The 21,949-nt window shown below is 43.7% G+C and overlaps 1 protein-coding gene across 3 annotated transcripts in view; it reads left to right on the forward strand.

The window, feature by feature from the left end:
• Window positions 1-21,949, forward strand: part of SIK3 (SIK family kinase 3) — a 632,054-nt gene that overhangs the window by 527,856 nt on the left and 82,249 nt on the right. For all 3 annotated transcript variants that reach the window (XM_085645705.1, XM_085645704.1, XM_085645703.1), the window contains exons 16-20: window positions 119-269; window positions 13,299-13,421; window positions 15,248-15,348; window positions 16,026-16,135; window positions 19,100-19,448. In XM_085645705.1, the coding sequence (XP_085501831.1) occupies window positions 119-269; window positions 13,299-13,421; window positions 15,248-15,348; window positions 16,026-16,135; window positions 19,100-19,448 (834 nt within the window). The remainder of the gene's footprint in view (window positions 1-118; window positions 270-13,298; window positions 13,422-15,247; window positions 15,349-16,025; window positions 16,136-19,099; window positions 19,449-21,949) is intronic.

Below are 21,949 nucleotides of genomic sequence, written 5' to 3' on the forward strand. Positions count from 1 at the left end.
ATTCTCTAGTTATGGCCTGGCTTCATCTCATTCTGTAGGTAGGATTGTGCCCCTGCTCTTTTTTCTTGGTCCGTGCCACATGCTGAATATCATTGTGTTTTTTTCTTTGGTGTTTCAGCACTATGTACAAGGACTCAAACACCCTGCACCTCCCCACTGAGCGCTTCTCGCCCGTCCGACGATTTTCGGATGGCGCAGCCACAATCCAGGCCTTTAAAGCACACCTGGAGAAGATCTGCAACAGCAGCAGCATTAAACAGCTGCAACAGGTAAGAAAACTTTGGTGTAGGTGTGTATTGATAAGGCACAGCAACAAACAGCTGCAAAAGTTCATGAATCCTATGCGTGGGGCTGATCTGATGAGATGCAGCAGCCACTTGCTGTAGGTAATGGGCAGCAGATGCATAGTGAGGAGATGCTAATCCGTCAAACATTTTCAATAGATAATGAAACTTTGACTTGGCGTGTACTAATGACGTGCAGCCGCATCAGGCAGCTGTAACTCATAATGAGCAGTCTGGGTGTGTTTATTGATAAGATGATGTTGCATCAGTTTTAGTAGGTAAGGAATCTAAGATTTGGGCATGTGCTAATGTGGTGAAGCGCATCAATCAGTTGTAGCCGTTAAAGTTCCGGAGAAGCAGTACAGGTTTCTGATGCCCACTGTTTCAGATAGCTCCTTCGTAAACCTTCCTCCCACAGATGAAGTGCACTGGAGAGCTTCAGGAGTGCCACTTGGGCATTTCTATCTCAGCCTTTTAAAACATACTGCGACCTGAAAAGATGGATCACAGAGGTTCATATCCATATGGGTCATTTCAAACTATGAAATTATTTGGATTGCTCAGATTGTAGAGCATTGGAAAGGTAGTGTATTATCTCTATTTAATGACTGCTGACAAGGGGGCGTCACGTATTATGGCGTGTCTGGATAGGTGTTCTCTCTAGTTGTTAAGTTTCAGTGAGTAAAGAAGGATAATGTTGTTATCTGACCCTGGAATGCCTGTTTAAAGGGGTGCTTTCCTGAAGGGTGGGGATCAAAGGAGAGACGTATGTCTGGTTGAATCTTGGGAGGGACCCTGATTATGGTGTGCTACATTTGACTATGCAGTGTTACGAGGAGTGGAAGAGTTAGATCACCCAATTTGAATGTCCAGGGGAGAGGTTCGGATGTGATTGCCTGCGCTTGAGGTCGAGATTGTTATAGTGCTCTGTCCAGTTCATGCTCACCCATAGCTGTATTGTTTTTGATTGCTTATTCCATCTTGCGTATTGAGAAATAGAAAACGTTCTTGCTCATCGGATGGATGCGCTTACACCGTGGCCATCAAGGGCCTCGCCTTTCAGGGCCTCCATTTTTGATCTCCGTCAGGTTCACCAGAGAATGTCCTGCTTGTGATGGAACAGATGCCTTTCCATTTCTGCCTGAAATGCCAAGTAAAGTTACCCCGGACCAACCGTCACCCCGTCTGTAACCTGTGTTCACCAGAACAAAGGGGAGGGGGTTGTGAGGCCTGTCAATCTTTTTGCTCCAAAGAAACCCTCCGAGACCATCGTGCACATAGATTCGAGATGCAGCGAAGCAGTATCAAAGGCACTCCTGACATCAAGATGTTGACGAAGAACTTCCCAGACCATCTGTGGCGGAGGAAGAGGCATTCTCTGTTGAAGGTAGTTCCGGCTCTCACCTCAAACTTGAAATGGAGATGCAGGACATTTTGCCAGCTCAACAATCTGAGTACGGTAGCCCCTGTTCCTCATCCCCGTCTCGAACCACCTAAGGGACATTTGGTTCCAACTGAACAAAAGGCCCCCAGACCACCACTGCCTTGAGACCATGGTCGACACCAAAACACTGACTCTTATGCCTCGAGTTACAAGAAAAACTGGATGCTCGTCAAAAACAAACAAACATTCATATTCTTGCCAAGGTTTTGGTTCCTACTCCACTGTCATCAAAGAAACAGCTCTCCTTCGAAGAGACTGTTGACATTCTGGTCCCAGCCAAACAGAAAAAGAAGTCAGACAAGGCCACCAGTCCTTTGTGAATTCCACCTCCATTACTTCCACCACCTCCACCCCCTCCTCCACCAAATGCACTATCTCCAACACACTCCGATGGAGATCCTCTGATTAGAACACCTCAGGGGTCTCCACATTCTGACATAGGTGGATCTGGGGCACGGTATGATACTGTTGAGGCATCCCCCCCCCACCCCCCCCACTGACCCCTGGTCAGCATATGATATAGACCCTCCAGGGGACACTGACCCAGATCCATATGCTGCTCATCCATCTTCTCCTGGTGACTCCACATTGTACCAGGTGCTCATTGGTAGAGTAGTTACCTTTCGTGAGGTCGAGCTACACAAGATATCTCTGGAAGAGGACTTCCTTTTTGAAACACTTTTTTCCACACATAGGGCTACTCGATACCTCACTATGCTTATTGGTATGCTGCGTCATGCAGATGACATCTTTAAAGGCCCTGCTTGAGCCAGAATCATCACACGCAGGGTGGATAAAAAATATAAAGCTTCTCCATTGGACCCCATTTATTAGGGGACAGATTCCTCCTGATTCGCTTGTTGTTAGCAACGCTTGCAAGCGAGCTAATTCCCAAACTGCCAGTAATGTGCTACCTCCTGACAAGGAAAGTAAACTAATTGAAGCCTCTGGCAAAATGGTTGCTGCTCAATCCGGCCACCATTGGCGTATTGCTAATTCAATGGGTTTGCTTACTAGATATGACTGTGCCCACTGGGATGAAATGGAGAAACTTCTCCAATATCTCCCAGAGGAACATAGGAAAAGGGGTCAGGAGCTTGTACCAGACGCAAAGCTTATATCAAACACGCCTATCCTCTGAGCCTCAGATTCAGCAGATAATGCTGCTAGGGGCATTAATGCTAGTGTTTTTGTGCTGCACCATGCCTGGCTCAACATATCTGGCTTTAAGCCAGAAGTCCAACTAAGTCTGTTAAATGTTCTTTTTGACAAAGAACATCTTTATGGTCCCCAGGTTGACCTGGCACTAGAAAAAATGAAAAAGAGACTGCCAAATCAATAGGTGCACTCAACCACCTTAGTCCTCATGGCTTCTTTCGCCGCTTCACCTATAGAGCAGGTTCAAAAACCACCTCCTCAGATGCCTCTACCTCATACCAACGTGGCAAGAGTCAACGCTCTTCTCTCCGAGGTTACTATAGGGGCTTCTAAAAGAGCAACAATTACTTATTTCTCCTTCCCTCCAAACACTAAACACCCGTTGTGGGACGACTAAAGTTTTCTACTCACATCACAATCAGTACCATCAGGCCAGTTGGTGTTGGACATTATCCATTGTGGTCACTGTTTGGAGGCCATTACCACATCTCCATACCTTCCACCTCACACTCACAGGCTCTCTCTGGAACGCCAAACACTACTCCAACAGGAAGTTGAAGCTCTATTGCTCAAAGGAGCTATAGAAACCATCCCTCTACAATTTGAGATGAGAGATATACCCCCTGTACTAACTAATCCCCAAAAAAGATGGATCTTTATAGCCATTCTTAGATCTACGGCCCTTAAATCATTACATCCTGTCAGAGCATTCCCTTATGGTCACTCTCCAAGATGTGATCCCAATTCTTACAGAAAGGCGACTTTCTCTAAGCCCTTGACATAAAGGAGGCCTTCTATCACATTCCTATACACCCAGCACATCGCAAATACCTCATATTTGTGATAGCAGGCAAACATTACCAATTCAAAGTCCTCCCATTCGGGGTAACTACTGCACCTCGAGTATTTATCAAATGCCTGGCAGTGGTAGCAGCACATTTACAAGGACAAAACATCTATGTCTTCTCGACGACTGTCTTATCAAAGCCAGCACTCTTCCTTTCTGCTAGCAATACATCCAAAATACCATTGACCTGCTTCATTGACTTGGCTTCACTATCAATGTTCAGAAAGCTCATCCTCAACCTTTATAGGTTCAAATGTATCTGGGGCAATTCTTAACACAGAACTTGCAATAGCATATCCCAATACAGCAAGAATTCCGAATTTCCAAATACTACTTCCACGTTTTCTACCCAATTGACAGCTCACAGTTCGAACAGTCAGGTGCCTACTGGGTATGATGGCCTCGTGCATCGCAGTAGTGCTGCATGCATGACTACACTTTCACCCATTACAGAAATGTCTAGCACCACAGTGGTCTCAGAGGATCTAGTTTTGATAAAAAGCCACACCCCTCGATCTCTGCATTGGTGGAACACAAACAACCTCTTAAAAGGGGGAGGGGGCTTTTCGAGACCCTGTTCCCCACATCATTCTGACAACGGAAGCATCACTGCTAGACTGAGGTGCTCACTTACGGAATCTCACAATCCAGGGTCTCTGGGATACCAAACACCAGGGTCTCCACATCAACTACCTGGACTTCAAGATATTCATCCAGCAATGAAAGTGTTCACACCTCACCTGACCGGCAAGATTGCCTTAGTCCAGATGCACAATAGGACTACCATGTACTATTTAAAAAAACAGGGGGTACTTTCTCTACAGTTATCATGCCCATCTCAGACCATTTGGCTTGGGTTCTACATCACAAAATTAATCTGTTATTGAACATCTCCCGGGAACCAACAACAATTTTGCCGACCTGCTCAGCAGGGTGCGGCAACAAGTCCACGAGTGGGAACTCCACCCTGAGTGCACCTCCCTTACTTCCACAAGTGGGGATTTCCACAAATAGATCTGTTCGTACCTACGGACTATGTAAAATGACCAAACTTCGCCTCCAGGTTCACACAACCAGTATCCAAGAGCAATGTTCTACGGATGAACTAGTCAGGGATATTTGCCTATACCTTTTACCCTCTCCCTCTTCTTCCATTTTTTGGTTTGGAAGCTCAAGCAAACATCTCTCACACTAATGCTAGTAGCTCCCAAATGGGCCTGACAGTCTTGGTTCACAACATTACTAGAGCTATCAGTAGTTTCCCATGAAAAGCTACCCCTCAACCCAGACCTTCTCACTCAGGACCATGGAGAAATCAGGTACCCAAATCCCAAGAAACTCAACCTAGCAATTAGGCTCCTGAAATCATAGAATTTGGTTATCTCGTTCTCCTGCCCGAATGTATGACCATTCTCAAAAAAGCTTGTAGGCCTACTACTAGAGCATGCTGAGTGATTTGCCTATTATTGCCATAGTATCAATCCATTTTATGCTGCAATACAGAACATTGTTTGTACTTGTTGCATCTACAGCTTTCTGGCCTTGCATACACATCCATACCCTTACATCTGGCTGCAGTGGCTGCCTATATGAAAAATAGGCAGCACTTCTCTTTGTTCAAAGTAACAGTCCACAATGCCTTAATGGAAGATCTTAAGAGTGATTCCACCCGGGTTCCATCTGAATCTAATTAGAATCTTAAAATTGCTCTTACAACATTTATGGGTCCACCATTTGAACCACTACATAACTGCCCCTTCAGTTTTTATCTTGGAAGGTGTTCTTCTTAATTGCCATAACTCCACTCATACGTGATAGTGAGCTTCAGGCATTAACCTTGGAGGATACTTTCTTCCAGCTCCACAAGGATAGGAAGGTCCTTTGCACCAACCCAAAATTCCTTCCAAAGGTGGTCTCTCATTTCGACCATAATCGAGTTACCTGTCTTCTTTCCTCAACCAGATTCAGTTGCAGAAAGGGCTCTTCATACATTAGATGCTAAAAGAGCCCTTATGGACCACAATGACAGGACTAAAGACTTTTTCAAAAACAAACAACTCTTTGTTGCTTTTTCACCCCCTCATAAAGGAAATACCATCTTTAAATCAGTCATTGCCAGGTGGCTAGTGAAATGCATTCAGACATATTACATTAAAGCCAAAAGGACTTTACCTACAACTCCTAGAGCACACTCTACTCGCAAAATAGGGGCTTCAATGACTTTCCTAGACAACATCCCACTAGCTGACATATGTAAAGCAGCTACATGGCTTATAACACACACTTTCATTGAGCATTACTGTAAGGATGTTCTAGCACGCCAACAACCTAATGTAGGTCAGGCAGTGCTACGTACACTCTTTCAAACAACTGCACAACCCACAGGTTAGACACCACTTTAGTGGGCACTGCTATACAGTCTCTGCAAAGCATGTGTATCTATAGCCACACATGCCTCGAACTGATTATTACTTACCCTGTAAGCATCTGGTGTTGGCATGTAGTGCTGTAGATTCACATGCATCTACCCCCCTCCCCAGACACCTGTGGCCGTTGCAGTTCCTTTCCTTTCCTTTTTTCATATGCATGGACATCTCTTTACTTACACTTACGTTACGCTCCATTCTCACCCGCCCGCGGGAAAACAATGTAACAATGGCATCTATACCCATGCGCATTATTACCAAGAGGAATGTAGATTCTCCAAGTTATTGTGTAGTGAGAATCTGGATTTCATTCAGGACACGGAGGCTAGCGGTTTGTATTATGCATTAACTTTTATTGCCAAGCTCCTTGCAGCACTTCAAAGAATGACATCACAAAACATAAAATTCCAGAACTTAAAGAATGTCCATAACATATATAAACTCTGTCATAGCAGCCATCTTCCTCTTTTAGGCTGCTCTGGACCAATAACACGTAATAAACTTTGATCTCTCCAAATGAACATCAAAAACCTCTCGCCAATCTTTACTGGTTATCTGTAACAAACAAAAAACAAAACTTAATCCACTTTTTCTTAAAGCTTCTAGTAATGAACCAACATAAAAACAATTTCTCTTAAATCCACTCCCCCCCCAAACACTTACCTGGGAGGGATAATGCTAGCCTCCGTGTCCTTAATGAAATCCAGATTCTCTCTACACAATAACTTTGAGAATCTACATTTCATAACGGGACCGGAGGCTAGCATTATGCATGTTCAAAGCTGTGCAACAACCACAGATCAAACATGACCCATAGGCTTTAAATAAAATCGTGCAAAAACATCAGCATTTGACCAATCTGCTGCATGCAAGATTTCCTCCAAACGTCAACCTGACATGAATGCTTTACTCGCCATAGCACCCCTTACTGAATGAGTCCCCAAAATCACTCAGATTCACACCAGCTTCCTTCATACAACCTCTCACCCATCTAACAATGGTCGCTGAAGTAACTGGTCTAAAAGGCTTCACATACGAAATCAGTAACTGATCATCACCATGTCTTCTGAACTCACTCATCCTGCTTTCATACTCCTTTAAACAGTTTACAACACATAATTTAGGATGATCTTCAAATCTTGGATAAAAAATCGACGAGGACATATATTTTGTCCTTCTATAAATCTTATATAACACACCATCTGGATTATAACACTTGTTACAAATATCCAAAGCTTGAACATCCAAAACTCTCCTAAAAGAAATAAGACACAACAAAGTTGCGAACTTACCTGACAACTGTTTTAGACTCAAAAACCTATTCATAGGTCACTCCTCGAACAATTTAAGTAACTTGTTAACATCCCACAAACAATTGTATCTAGGTTTTGGTGGCCTTCTCAATCTTACTCCCTTCATAACTCTACAGACTAACGGTTCTCTACCAACCGAACAACCTCCAACTAAACTATGCCCTGCAGGAATTGCAGATCCATAACAATTAATTGTTCTATAACTTAAACCCTTCTCATACAAACTAGACAAAAATTTCGACAATTCTATGGATGATGCTTCCACGGGAATCAAATCCTGTTCCATGCACCAACAAACCCACTTTTTCCAAGCTCCAACATACCTCTTTCTGGTTACTGGAGCCCATGACTCCCTGTGCAATTCCTGAGCTTGCTCCGAAAGGCCTCTGAACTGCACACCTCTCCCGAAATCTTCCAAACAAGAAGGCTCAACGCCCCTTCCAAGACCAAAGGATGAAAACCCTCTTCTGCCTGTAGAAGTACATCCTCTGTTTCCGGAATTAAAAAAGGCTCCTCTATTGTCATTTCCAATAAACCTGGAAACCACGTCTGACCGGCCCAAAAAGGTGTCCCAATAATCAACTGACATCTCTGCCTCCTCACCATTAATAATACTCTCTGTATCATTGCAAATGGAGGAAAGGCATACCCCTGCACCTTGCTCCAATGCTGCTGAAATGCATCCACCTCCTCTGCAAACGGGTCCGGTTTCCAACTGTAATATCGTTCCAGTTGATATGTCGGCCTTGACGCAAACAAGTCCACATCCATCAGACCCCATACATAAAATATCCTTTTGAAATAGACTACATTCAGCTTCCTATCGCAGTAGTCCCTGAGATATCTTGAGTTCCAATATGCCACATTTTCTTGTCTCGGAAATACTCCGGCCTCAAACCTATTTTCTGATCCAGACAAAACCTCCAAATCCTTTTTGCCAACAGAGTCTGATTCCTTGATCTGCTTACACCCAATTTGTTTATATAACGGACTGCCGAAACATTGTCCATCTTCAATAACACATTGACATTTTTAAACTTCTTCCCAAAGTTCCTTAAAGCATAAACTGGCACATACATGAAGAAAAGCTTTTGCGAGTCCTTATTTGCGAATATTAAGGAATCGCAATTAAGGACTCGCAAAAGCCTATGCATGTAGGAATCGCTATTAAAATAGCGATTCCTTAACATTCATTAATTGCGACTCACAAATTGATTAATGAATGGCTTCCCATTCATTCCTATGGGCTTCCAGGCCCATAGGAATGCATTGGAGATTGCGGGAGCAATTTGCGAGTACCAGTAGGTACTCGCAAATTGCTCCCGCAATTTCTAGGGTGCAAGGGTGTCAAAATGACACCCTATTGCACCCATGTATTTGAACTCTGCACACTTGTTGCATACACACATGCTCTAAGGGCATGTGTGTGTGCAACATGAAACTTAGAAAAATGCAAATAAGTGCATTTTTCTAAGTTTTAGCAAATTACCATGAAGTCCAGCTTCATGGTAATTTGCTCCCGCTAAATCGCTATTTTTTAAACTTTAATGCATTGCATTTAATGAATCTCAATTAGGGATTCCTTAAATGCAATCGTTATTAAGGGATTGCTATTTTGAGATTCCTTAAATTGCGATTTTTGCATTTGGGATGATGCATCCGAAATGCAAAAATACCGGTCGCAAAGGGGCAGATTCTGAGAATCTGCCCGTTTGCGACCGGTTTTGTGGTTGATGCATGTGCCTGATAGTCCTGCTCTCATCTCCAAACCACTTATATGTTCTGACTTCTCTTCTAAAGTCCACATTCCTATAAACAAGCTCCACAACCAAAAAGGCTTGTATCCGTTTCCAAAACAAAATCTGGACAAATCCCAAAAATCACCCTTCCATTCCTGGCTTCCAAATTCTCTAACCACCAAACCAACTCCTCCTGTGCCCCTTTCGACAACTCTTCCTGTTCTCCATACCACAGACCTTTCCTTAAAGCTTCTGCTTTTCAATCTCTGCAAAGCCCTGTAATAAAACGGCCCGGGAAAAAACACTTGAATAGATGAAGAAAGTAAACCAATCACTCTTGCTAAACTCCTTAGACCCACTCTCTACTTTTTTAGAACTCCCTTCACTTCGGACTTTATTTTCATTACCTTCTTCTCTGGTAAACTTAAAGTCTTCTCCAATGTGTTCACCACAAAACCCAAAAACTCCAAACACTGACTTGGCTCCATAACCGATTTCTCCTTGTTTATCAAGAAACCTAAACCCTCCAAAAGATTCATAGTCAGTAATAACTGATCCTTCAAAACTTCCTGATTCTTCGACATTATCAAAAAATCGTTCAAATACATAATCAATCTTACTCCTTTCTCTCTCAAAAACTTTGCTACAGGTCTCAACACCTTTGTGAAGCACCATGGTGCCGACGCCAGGACAAATGGGAGAGAACAAAACTGATAAAGCTCCCCCATCCACCTGAATTGCAGAAACTTGCGACTCACCTCCGCAACTGGGATAGTGAAATACACATCTTTCAGATCTAACTTCACCAACCAATCGTTCTCTTGAAGAATGTCCCTTAACAAATGGATTCTTACCATCTTGAAATGCCTGTACACAACAAACTGATTCAACACTCTTAAGTTTATCTCAGGCCTTCAACCCTTTTCTTTCTTGTTGACCAAGAAAACAGTACTCACAAATCCGCAATCCTTTTCTGAAACTTTTTTAATTGCTCCTTTTCCCATCACATCTTCAGCACCTCTCCCGCTACAATTTCCTGTAGATCTCTCTGAAAAACTAACTGCTTTGGTTCCTTCAGTTGAAATGGCTCTTTCACAAAATCTATTATATAACCTTTTACAGTCTGAATAACCCAACTGCCTTTGGCAAGGAATTCCCAATTCCTCACAAACCATTGCAACCTTCCCCCTACCTTGCAAGGGACAGAACCAGAAATGATCTTCGTACTCACCCTTAGTTTCTTGAGAGAACTGCGCACGCCCTCTTCCTTGGCGCACTCTCCCTGTTCTTCCTCTCTGAGGATAGAATCCAGTCGCTGATAGAAATCCTCTGAACGCAGCACATCCCTGCGACTGTTATTGTGCCCTGCTTAAAGACCGGCCAGGAAAACGGGCTTTTGCCCCAGCCCTTTCAAAAACTCCTCTTCCAAACACTCTTCTCATAGAAGATTGAGCCTTATCTAAACTTGTGAAGGTCGATACATATTTTCCAACCCCTTTTACCAAACCTTCGCCGAATAAATAGCCCTTTGTATCCTCAGAAGGCTCCTTTTTAGCAAAGTCCCCCAATTTGGGACTTATTCTCATTAGGACTGCTTTCCTTCTTTCTGCTGATAATACAGAATTTGCATTACCTAGAAAACATATCGCTCTTTGAGCCCAAACACTTAAGAGCTCATTATCTATTTGAACACTGTTCATCTTGGCTTCCTCAGCCTTGTCTAAAATATGAGCCAATGGCCCTAAAACATCCAACAAACACTCTTGGCACTGTTTGAGTGCTCTTTTCAATTCTTTTCTAGGGTCACGCCCCATCTTAAAAATGAAACTAATTAAATCCGAATCCAAATCCGGTGTTGAACAGGCCTTTCCGTCCACAACTGGACGTGAACACTCCGCCCTCATCTTGCCCCCTTTTCTAGCAGCCTCCTAATCCATAACCTTAAAAAACTTGCTTCATAAGGCAAAGGCCACCAGTCAGTGCTTCTTGGATGACAAATCATCTCCGGACTAAACATATCCTCACCTTGAGGATCTTTTACAATCCCTTCCTCTTTTCTTTCTTTTTCCACTTTATCCATATCAAAGTCCCAATCGTCATCTAAATAATCATCATGCACAAACTCATCTGTTTATTCATCAAACTCCTGATTTAGGAGATCCTCTTGATGTTTATCTCTTTCATTTGTGCCACTAAGGACACCCTCTTTTGTGCCGCTCCCTATACCCTCCTCATTTGTGGCGCTAGGCTCACCCTTCTTTTTTCTCAAAAATCTTACCCCTACTTCAATATTCTATTCCTTCCTTGCTCTTTTACCATAACTTCTTACGTCTCCCCCCTTCCCTTCCTTCAAGGACCAATATTCGTCTTCTGAATTATCTGCTGCCCTTCTTCTCTTCTTCAACACACTTTGTAAAACTTCTCTCATAAACGTTTTCATCTCTCCTGCACAATCTTGCCTAAATTAGCATCAGCAGTCTGAGAAGATGGAGCACTCTCACCATTCTCCTTATTAAAAACTATTCAAACTATTATATAATAATTACATTCTTTTTTTATATCTAATTTCTTATTCACTTCAACAAACTAAACTATTTCCTTAAAAAATAATGCTCACAAGCACTTATTTTTAAACAGCCTCCTTTTGTCAAAGCAAACTCAAAATCCCTCACCAATGTGCATCAATACTGCTGACTTAACAGCTGCTGTTCAACTCCACCCGACAACGCTTCTTCAACGCGACTCAACTCAGCTGACTGAACAGCTGTTGTGAAATTGACAGGGCAACACTACTCCATAAAAACAATCTGCGCAATAGATCTAAAAAGGCCCCGTGCATCTACACGCAACGTTGCGTGATGACGCACCTACGGAGGCTTTCCCAGAACATTAAACCTTCTCCAAGTGTAAAACTCCCTCACGCTCAAGACAAAGTGCCTCCCTCACGCTCAGATATTCCAGCTACGCCGCGAGCAACGGAGATTTAAACACGCTCGCAGCGCAACGGTAAAAAATGTTACTTTGCTCTTTTTTTTTTAACTGAGCCTAATCAGAAATAAATTATTTAAAAATACCGCTAAACAAAGTAACAAGCCCACCAAACCTCCACCTCATAAATATAAATAACACATAAATTGGGTTTTTATAAACCTGAAAAAACAATACATATACATTATCAATAGATAAATATCACACAACACAAAATACTCGCATCTTAAATCATACATGAAATATAATCAAAATTATTTTCAAATTCAAAATTAAAATTCAATACAGAGAAACGATACTTATCTGTCAAGGAGCAGTAATTAAAAGAGGAAGATGGCTGCTATGACAGAGTTTATATATGTTATGGACATTCTTTAGTTCTGGAATTTTATGATGTCATTCTTTGAAGTGCTGCAAGGAGCTTGGCAATAAAAGTTAATGCATAATGCTAGCCTCTGGTCCTATTATGAAATCACTCTACCTTGTGACTCGAAAGACTTCTTCGAAGAAAAACAACTATCACATATCCGGACCCAACACTAGATGGCAGGAGTATGCACAGCATGTGAATTTACAGCACTACATGCCAAGAACAGATGCTCACAGGATAAGTAACATAATCCTTCTTTGCTTTGTGAAGTATTTGTGAGTTGCCCCTTATTTCTCCATGTTGAACAGAAGCTTGAGAAAGCATTCTTGTTTTCCCGCTTTGTGTACTCATTGTGGTTTCTATAAGAGTGTGCGAAGAGTGGAAGAGTTAGTTAGTCAGTATATGGTTGGGATGTTCTAGAGGATCCAAGGCTTGATTTCTCTTGTTTCTTATGCTGTAGAGAAGTTGTGTAGTTGGTGACTGTGTTGAGCTTGGCAGAAGGTTGAAGAGAGGGTGTTCTCTGGCTGTCGTGCTTATCAGGGTTGGGGGTATTGAAGATGGACTTTGGGATGGGTGGAGGTCCTCCGATGCATATTCCTTGGTCCTTATGATGTAGTCTGTAGGGTCTGCACTGTGGTTGTGGAACATTTGGGTTTCTTTTGGTGGGAAGTACTTAGTGGTTTTACTACTCTGGGGACATTCATCAGTCTCCTCCGGTCTCCTTTGCAGGAGTACGAACAACTTCAAAAGATGTACGGTGTGCAGGTTGACGAGAGGACTTTGGAGCAGACTCAGCAGCAGCACATACTCTACCAGCAGGAGCAGCACCAAATCCTCCATCAGCAGATACAGGTATTCACCCCTGCAACTTTAGGGAAGAGTTTGTATCCCAGGATCCTAATAGGCTGAAAATAAATGTATGGCCTTCACAGAGAGTATTCACCACCCCCTCATTCATTGAGGGGAGCTGTGATATGTTAGGTCTCTCACATGCTACAGATGTATGTGTAGGTATCACAAGGCCGCCATTCCTCCCCCTGTGCCTTCAAATGAAGATATGATTCCTACAAGATGTGGACAGGCTCCAGCTTTGGCCGTTACAGAGAGACTCCTCTTTCCCTGCATATTTTTTTACAAAAAATTCAGAACACCAAACCCTCACAGGCTGCTGCCACTATTTACTTGCCAGTCCACTTTTTTGTGTGGGAACATTTTGAAAGACAACAAAATGAACAACGACCACTTTTTCCGTCGATTTAATCAATCAATTTTGTCTATTTTTCTTTAGATTCACCATAAAATGATAGTGTATTTACCAAAAACAATTCAAACAAATATCACAAATTAATAACTGTAAACATATAGAAAAACTTTCATTGCTTTCATTATTTACACACTGCATTCATTTCAAACCATTCATATCTACATTCACTCCCGTACCATACTGAACAGTCCAGAAACAGACATACTCTCAACTGACAAATTCTGTAATCACTTCTAAGACATAAATTTTGAAAAGGCCATAGGACAGTGTTGTACACCGTAAACACAGTACAATATTTTTTCAAGTGGTTCTTGAAGTTCTTATGGCCAAAGGGCTAAGGTCGACGCGTTTCAAGCCCCTTCTACAACCGGGGCTATCATCAGGACCTGGGAGCTAAAAACAGAAAAAAGGGTCTTTTTTAGTCCTACTAGACTGCCACCGTCTCTAGTTGCAACTATGCTATTCATATTTATAAATACCTTTAATTAGTGATCAATGGATCATCCACAAGACCTCTTGATGTCTATGATCTAAAAAGATACAGACCAAACGCATAGTTTCAGCTACACAATGTTAAATATTCAAGGATAAAAACGCCCATTCATACTAGTGTCACTCATCTTGTATGCTTACGTGAAATTGTGGGTTTCAGCAGTAACGATGTTGATTTTATCTGAAAGGCGAAAGGAAGGGTATAAGCGTCTAAGTACCAATAAACTACGCTTTATATAACTATGTGGACAAACTTCTCTATATTGCTTACTTTGAGGCTTTCTGTACTGGTATTCTTGTTGTTACTTACGGTAAGAGGCGTGGCCTTACTGATTGAAGCCTAAACCCAGTTTATGTTCAACTATTTACTTGCCATCATTGGCTCGTTCCTGGTCATTACACATTGAGCTGGGCATTGAGTTCCAACAAGATGATGCCTGACATTGAGGTTTCTTAACACTGGTTCGTATTCATGTCACGTCCTTGCGGAAGCTCAGCCACTTTTGTCCCATTGTTACTTAATTATTTATCTGTGGCAGACAAATCAGGTTTGTCCGTTCTAATGTCAGCCTTTATTTTCATTATCTGTGGTATACATCACCACTGCCCCTTTGGCTTTCTCCCTACTCTCCCTCTAGTTTACTTTATTCACTCTGTCATACACCTGATTTGTGTCTCTTCAGTGTCTGGATCTTCTTTCGCCTTTTTTGTATCTCCTCCCCTTCTTTCTCTCTTGACTATGTGACATTAATTGTGTACCATCATATGGCTGGCTTACTTGAAAATAGTGGAAAAACGTATTGCTTCTGTGTAATGTTAGCTGAAACCCTTCAGCCATGAAGGAAAGGTTGCTTGTCTTTTGTGTCTTTACTCTGAGAATGTCTGGTTCAATAACACTTCTCTTCGCTCGTTCTCATATCAGGACTGTATCCGACCAGCACAGCCTTCACCACCCCTTCAACCTCAGGCGATGGGACAAGCTTGTGAAAACCAGCCAACTCTCCTTACTCACCAGCTACAGAGGTAACCCCATAAGGAATGCAATGCAGTACGTTATTGTAAGATGGTTTGTGGGTATGGGCTGTTTTGCCTATGGAACGCACTGCTGCAGGGCTCTGCCAGAGCTGGCCCTTTCCATTCATATACGCTAACAGTATTGTTGGCGTCGCCTAGTAATAACGCAGCTCTTCCTGAAGTACATATCACAAACAACTGGCTCAGTGAGTCAAACCTCAAAATTCAGGGACCTCTGCCAGCAGTTCCTTTTACTTTTGTTCACACCAGCATTGTGGACCTGCTCCTGGCAATGAAAAGTTATATTGTAAGTTGCTTGTCCCATCCAGCATGTCAGCGTCATGCTGGCCGATATACCCTCAATTTCCCCAGTGCTTCACTCGCCCTATCCTCACTTCTTTTCAAACGGCTCAACTCCCTTCATCCTTATCCCTGAACAACAAATTTGTCATTGATCTGCAAGTAAAGATGTGCATTCTGCGTGGACATTCATAAACCACTTTTTCATGAAAGTGCTGCCTTTTTCCAGGTTTTTTATTTGTGCCTCAAATTATTGTTCAATAATCAAATAAAAAGCACTCTTTTGGCACGTGGGGCCTGTACCAAGCATTCACCAATCCTTTACTTGTACATGTTAGCACTTGCCCAGCTGGAACCTACAGCTATTTCTTTGTTTTTCCCCTCAGGTTACGAATCCAACCATCTAGTCCACCTCCGACCCATCCCAGCAATCACCTCTTTCGCCAACCAAATAACAGCCCTCCCCCTGTCACCAGCACCATGCTGCAGAATCACGGTAAGTACATAAGACTCCGTAGGTCACCTGACAGTATGTCCCTTGCTGTACACTACGTCTTTGGCTTTATTAGATTTTGCCTTAGCAAAGCTAACTGTGAGTATGCAGCTGGCCTTTGTCTTCCACTCGGTGGAACTGCCAGTTGTAAATTTATTTATGGTATTGTTGTAGAGCACAACATTTTCTCCCACACAAGATATGTTTACACTAAAAATACACATACCATAGCCTTCCAATGTAGAACTAGTAGCAGAAAGAACGGAGAGGGAAAACTGAATTAAATCGAAGAGAACAACCAAGTTTTCAAAAGGTTGCATAATTTAAGTAAGCTTGGTTCTTGCCAACAGAGTTTTTTAGGATTTAGGTATGGGTTACTCAGGAGGTGGGAAAAATCTGGCCATTTTACTGGTCCACTCATAATGAGGGCTAATAGTATCTTCCTCCCCTCAGTTGAAGTTGTTGCTCGATTGGCTTTCCTTTCCTGCTGGTCCGCTTCGAATCTCATTTATTCATGACACATGATTTGATGGGCTAGTTAAAATATACTACTTGATTGTAAGAGTTCAAACTTGTGTGTCAAATCCAGTGGTTCATTGCAGCCATTTTAGGAGTAAGGAAGCCCTCAACTGTGACAAAGGCATCACTCTCTGTTATTCTACTCTAGTTCTTGGGCTTATGGTCCTTGTTGCCCAGCTTTGTCTCTGTACCCTCATGTGGCTTCTCATTCCAGGGTTCTACTTCTTGTAATGCGAAGCAGACTTCGGTCCTTTTGAGCATCTAATACAGTCATGTGATTGAGACACACATGGTGCAATATCCACATATATCTCTGAGCGGTCATCTCCCTCATATGGGTCTTCCCTGTTTGTTGACCCGGTACAGAGGTGAAATTCTTTAGGACCTCAGTCTGGCTTCTGAGAACCTAGAGTTCTATTAACTATGCTTATTTGGGAACTCATAATTAATTGATTGCAATCATTTTCAAAGAACACGTACGCCAATAGGCTTCATGGCACTAATATACCTATCAACGTAATTACATGCAGCAGAAGATGATTAAGATTCTGTCTTGGGGGCCACATTAGGAATCTAGAACCAGTCACCCCATTTCTTCGGTAACAGGCCTCCTCAAATCTTCATTATGCTCACATTTGAGTGCACCTGCCATCAGTGCCAGATTATAGAATAAGGCTGGCACAGTAAAACTGTTCCCTCATTCTATGTAAAAGATCTTGTGCAAGAATTATTGGGAAAATCTTCTCTTTTAAGGACCTTTGTCCTCCTGTGGGAAATAAGTAAAATTGTTTCTAATTTGCTGGTGTCTCGTTACATGCGAACCATAACACTTGAATTGGTAAGCAAATATCCTTATGGCAGTCCCCTCAAGTAGGAGGGTGGCATGTATCCATTCTCAGTGGATGAAGCTTCTATCAAACTCTACAGGGACAAAGTAGTCCACCATTTATTTATTTGATGGTTTTAAAAAGCGCTCTCTTGCTCAAATTAATATTAAGGTGCTTTAAAGTGAGCAGTGAGAGTGACATATATAAGTATAATTGTGCAACAGGTTATATGTCATTTTTCCAGGCACTATGAAGAGAAAAAAACACAACAGCATAGTGATGCAACTGGGGTGTGTGGACAAATGAGGAAAAAAAGCGGATACATTATGGAGGTGGAGGGAGACAGGAGAAAGAGTATAGGAAGAAAGAGAAACATACAGTTCAATACAATAAAAATAAGAGGAGATTGCATAACGTCTGAGATCAGTGAACGAATTTTAGTCAGAACATTTCCTGGGTCAGATTAGGTATTATTAATAGTCCCTATTATGGGGGGGGGGAAGTAAGCCATTCCAAAAGTATCTGGGTGGGGATCATGGGGCTTGGAACCCACAAGGTAGAATTTAAATAGAAAAGTCGTTGGTCCTTTTCTGAAAGTCTAAGGGTTCAGTGGTTTCTACTGAAGAGCCCCAGCCTGACAGCGGGACTATTTAGAAAAGCACATGAAACTATAAATGACAGGCAAGATGTAGACCAGTATGTATCCGAGATTACTTAATTCTGCTCCTGTTAGTGGCTCTTTTACTGGTGGTCATTCCTTATGACTAGCCATCGTCGTCTTCTTCTCTGTGTTAGTCTTCTGTCTTTGCTTTTCACAGCACATGGGCTCTGAGATATCAGAGCTATAGGACAAAGGCTTCTGTTTTTTAATCTAAATTTTGTGCTAGCCCAAAATAATCCCCGTACTGTAGTCTGGCAAACCAAGATAGCCCATGAGTCTGCTAGATGGAGGGAGGGGAGTGGGGGGTTCTAACAGTTTAAGGGGACTCTCCTTTGCATCATGTAACTTAGCAACATATGCCATGAGAAATCGACTCACTGCACCCAGAGTGGTCAGTGTTTGACTTCTTGCTGTAACCTTAATTACTCTGCTAGCCCGCCTCCATCTAATTACATCTGACACTTGTCGCAGGCTTTCACTTGCTAACGAGTGAGCTGCTGCACACTTGGGAGTGAAAGGCTGAAGGACAGGAGTGATAAAAACATCAATAGTGAGAGACAGAACAAGGCTAATAACAAATTGGACAGAGACAGGGTTGTTCTTTCTCCCCGTCTCTTAACAGTAAGAGGGAGACACTGTGGGTGTGCTATGACTGGGAGGCATGTAGAGACAGTGAGCTGGATCAAGACAGCAGCAGTGAGACACAAAAAGTAGAAGAAGTGACGGGGAACTTCCCTCTGCATCTGCACATGCAAATGTTTTTGGGGGTTATACACACTGGTGTGAATATCCTCCAGTGCTGCAGCTGGAATGAATCAAAGTGAATCTTCAGAGTAGAATAGAGCACACCTCTTTACCCACCCTGCCTGTTTTGTAGCTGCTGTTCTTGTAGTCTGCACTCGAGGCATCATCCAGAAAGCTTCTTGACTGCTTGTCTAAAAGAAGAGAATTCCTTTGCAGGTGCAGCTTCTCCATCGCAGTATCAGGCCATTCCCTCTCACACGGCCATCTTCCAGCAATCGGGCACAAGCTCTCCTCCTCCATTGCCGCGCATGAGCCTCCAGAAGCAGACGCCTCCAGTCACGCAGGTCACCATCCAGGTGCAGGAACCATCAGACTTGATGGGGAACAATGTGCTGCAAGGGGCCCCAGTTCAGGGCATGGCTGCCCATCCCAGGGGCATGCCCATCAATCAATGTGCCAACCAGATCCAGATGCAGCATCGGGCCAACCTGATGGCCTCAATGACCAGCTATACACACAAACCACTGTCCAAACAGCTGAGTGCGGACAGTGCAGAGGCCCACAGGTGAGTGTCAATATTACTGTGTGTAGAAGGACACACTTGAGTGCCGACCTAGTTCTCTTGTAGGGGATTTCCATGTATAGTCATAATCATGTGAATAGTCCCGCCCATGAGCGTGGACCCCGGATATTCATCTTCTGCCTTTCTTCAGGAAGGCCTGTATAAACACTTAAGAGATAAAAAGACAATAATGCAGCCTAATCAACTAGGCCTACACTGGCCATTACTGCATCGTGAAGTGAAAAAAGATAGCCAGTTTTAACTTTTAAATTTAGCAATTTGCTGAGTTTTACACATAGAAAACTCTCCTTCACAAAACTCCTTTTTTAGGTCGAGGGACCGTCCGGTCTGCCGAAGGCAGAACCGGAAGTCCGGAGATCTTATGTTTCTTAGAGTGGCTATTTAGCCCTCCTCTCTTTTTGCCTCTCCTCCATTGGCTGGCTTCCTAAACGGAGGCCAGCCATTGGAGGAGAGAGCCGTCCCTCCAAATAGGCTCCGTCTTTTTCAGATTCGGGGGCGTGTTCCATGCTCTTCTTTCCACTTTTTAGCCACGCCCTTTTTTAGGCGTGTTTTTCTCTCCTCCAGCCAATGGCAAGAGGAGAGAAAAAGAAACACGCCCCCGAATCCGAAAACGCCACTGCGTTTCTCCGAGGCATTTTTGCTTTGCCTCGGAGAAAGGCGGTGGTGTGCTTGTTTGTGTAAGTTCTTTGTTTGTCATTAAGGTGTTTAGTATAGACTTTATCTGTCTAAATTACTGCCATTTTTAAAGAAATTGTTGTTCTGACTTGGCGCTTATTGCTGCACGCATGTTTAAATCCTTAGATTGTTTGCCTGAAGTATTTAATGGTCATTTTCACTTAGAAGCTCAATTGTTTAGTGGGGGCAATTTTATTTTATTACGGGTCCCCTTGCGAGCGAGGCTCGAACTGGCATGTTCGTTGGTGACAAGCACGTGTGCACGGCGCCACCACTGGCTTGAGGGGTGCGAGACCATCGCGCTCAATGGTACGTCGGGTGCAAGGTTTTTTTCTCTTCACACTCGAGGCTGTACCATGTTGATGCTTGAATTTTGGGCCACACGAGTGTTTTACTCGAGTCCTGGGACACCGTTCATTGCGAGTGGAGCGTGTTCATTGCGAGTGGAGCGTTAGCGAGTGCGCGAACGTTTTTCCTCAAGCCTCTCTCGAACAAGGCTTTATTGTAGTTTTCAAACTTAAAGCAGGCAGTGCGATCATCGGACACGATATTAGTTAGTTTGACATGTTAGATAGTGTGTAGAAGTTTATCTTGCTTACCTGACTGTGCCAGAACCTCTTTGGCCACCATAGGGAGGTCACGTGACCCGGCAGCCATCTTAGATTAGGCAATTTACATTAACTTCTAATGTGATTTAAGGGGCCATCTTTTGGGATACGAGTGAGCAAAATTGACAGTTTTTTGCTCGAAGTACATTCAAGTCAGGGTCAAGAGTCAGTTGAAGGTGTACCTACCTGTGTCTACTTCTTTTGTTCAAAGCTGGTTTTGTTAAGGTCTGTGGTGTTTTGTTTGGTGTTTTGTTTATCTGTGATATTCGAGCAGTTACCAAAGTGTTGCAGTGACAGCAGAATGCATAGGTAGTTTATAAGGCGCATCTGAAAGAAACACGTTAGTTAGATTCCTCACCTTAGAATATCCCCAGGCGTCAGACTGGATCCGGAAGATTTTTCGTCAGCAATACCCCTTGCGCGTCGCTAGGCGTCGTCTGCGGCTCCGCGTCCGTCGTCGGCGTCGTGCGCCGGGATGACGTCGTCGGAGTACTTAGACGCCGCCCTCGCGCGCTGACGTCAGTTCTTCTTTTTTCCGCGCCAGTAAGCGCAGATCCAGGAGAGCTACCCCTTTTAGTCTTTTTTGACTAAATCTTTTTGATCATTTTTGATCCCTGTCTGTCGACATCTGGTGCCGGTAGGATGCCTGGGTTCAAGGCTTGTGAAGACTGTCATCGACTGATGTCGGTGACCGATCACCACCGCCGGTGCCTCTATTGCTTAGGCCTCGACCACGACGCGGAGTCGTGCAACGACTGTCAGGCCCTGACTTCGAAGGCTAGGCGGGAGCGGTCCCGCAAGCTTCTCGAGCTTCGCCACTCGGCTCCGCGTCGTGCGCGATCCCGGTCCAGGAGGAGGTCCAAGGATCGCTCGCGGAGCCCTAGCCGACGCCACCATCGATCGTCGGGCTCCAAGTCGTCGGGTAAGTCCAAACACTCAAAGAAGTCCAAGAGGCGACATCGCTCTTCGGACTCCCCTCGCCGGTCGCGCGACTCGGCCGAGGGTCCAAGTGGTTCCACCCCCGCGGCTCCGGCGGAGCCGCAGGTGCCGCGTCCGCCCCCATACCTTCCGGTCCCTGGGGCTGACGCGGCGCCGGCGGAGATCAGTGCCTTCCTCTCGGCCATGAGGAGCCTGGCCCCGCCGTCGACGCCCGCTGGCGCGCCTTCGGGCCCCGCGGGCTCGACTGGGCGACCTCGCGTG

This window comes from Triturus cristatus, chromosome 3_1 (assembly GCF_964204655.1).
Source record: "Triturus cristatus chromosome 3_1, aTriCri1.1, whole genome shotgun sequence".
Classification (NCBI taxonomy): Eukaryota; Metazoa; Chordata; class Amphibia; order Caudata; family Salamandridae; genus Triturus; species Triturus cristatus.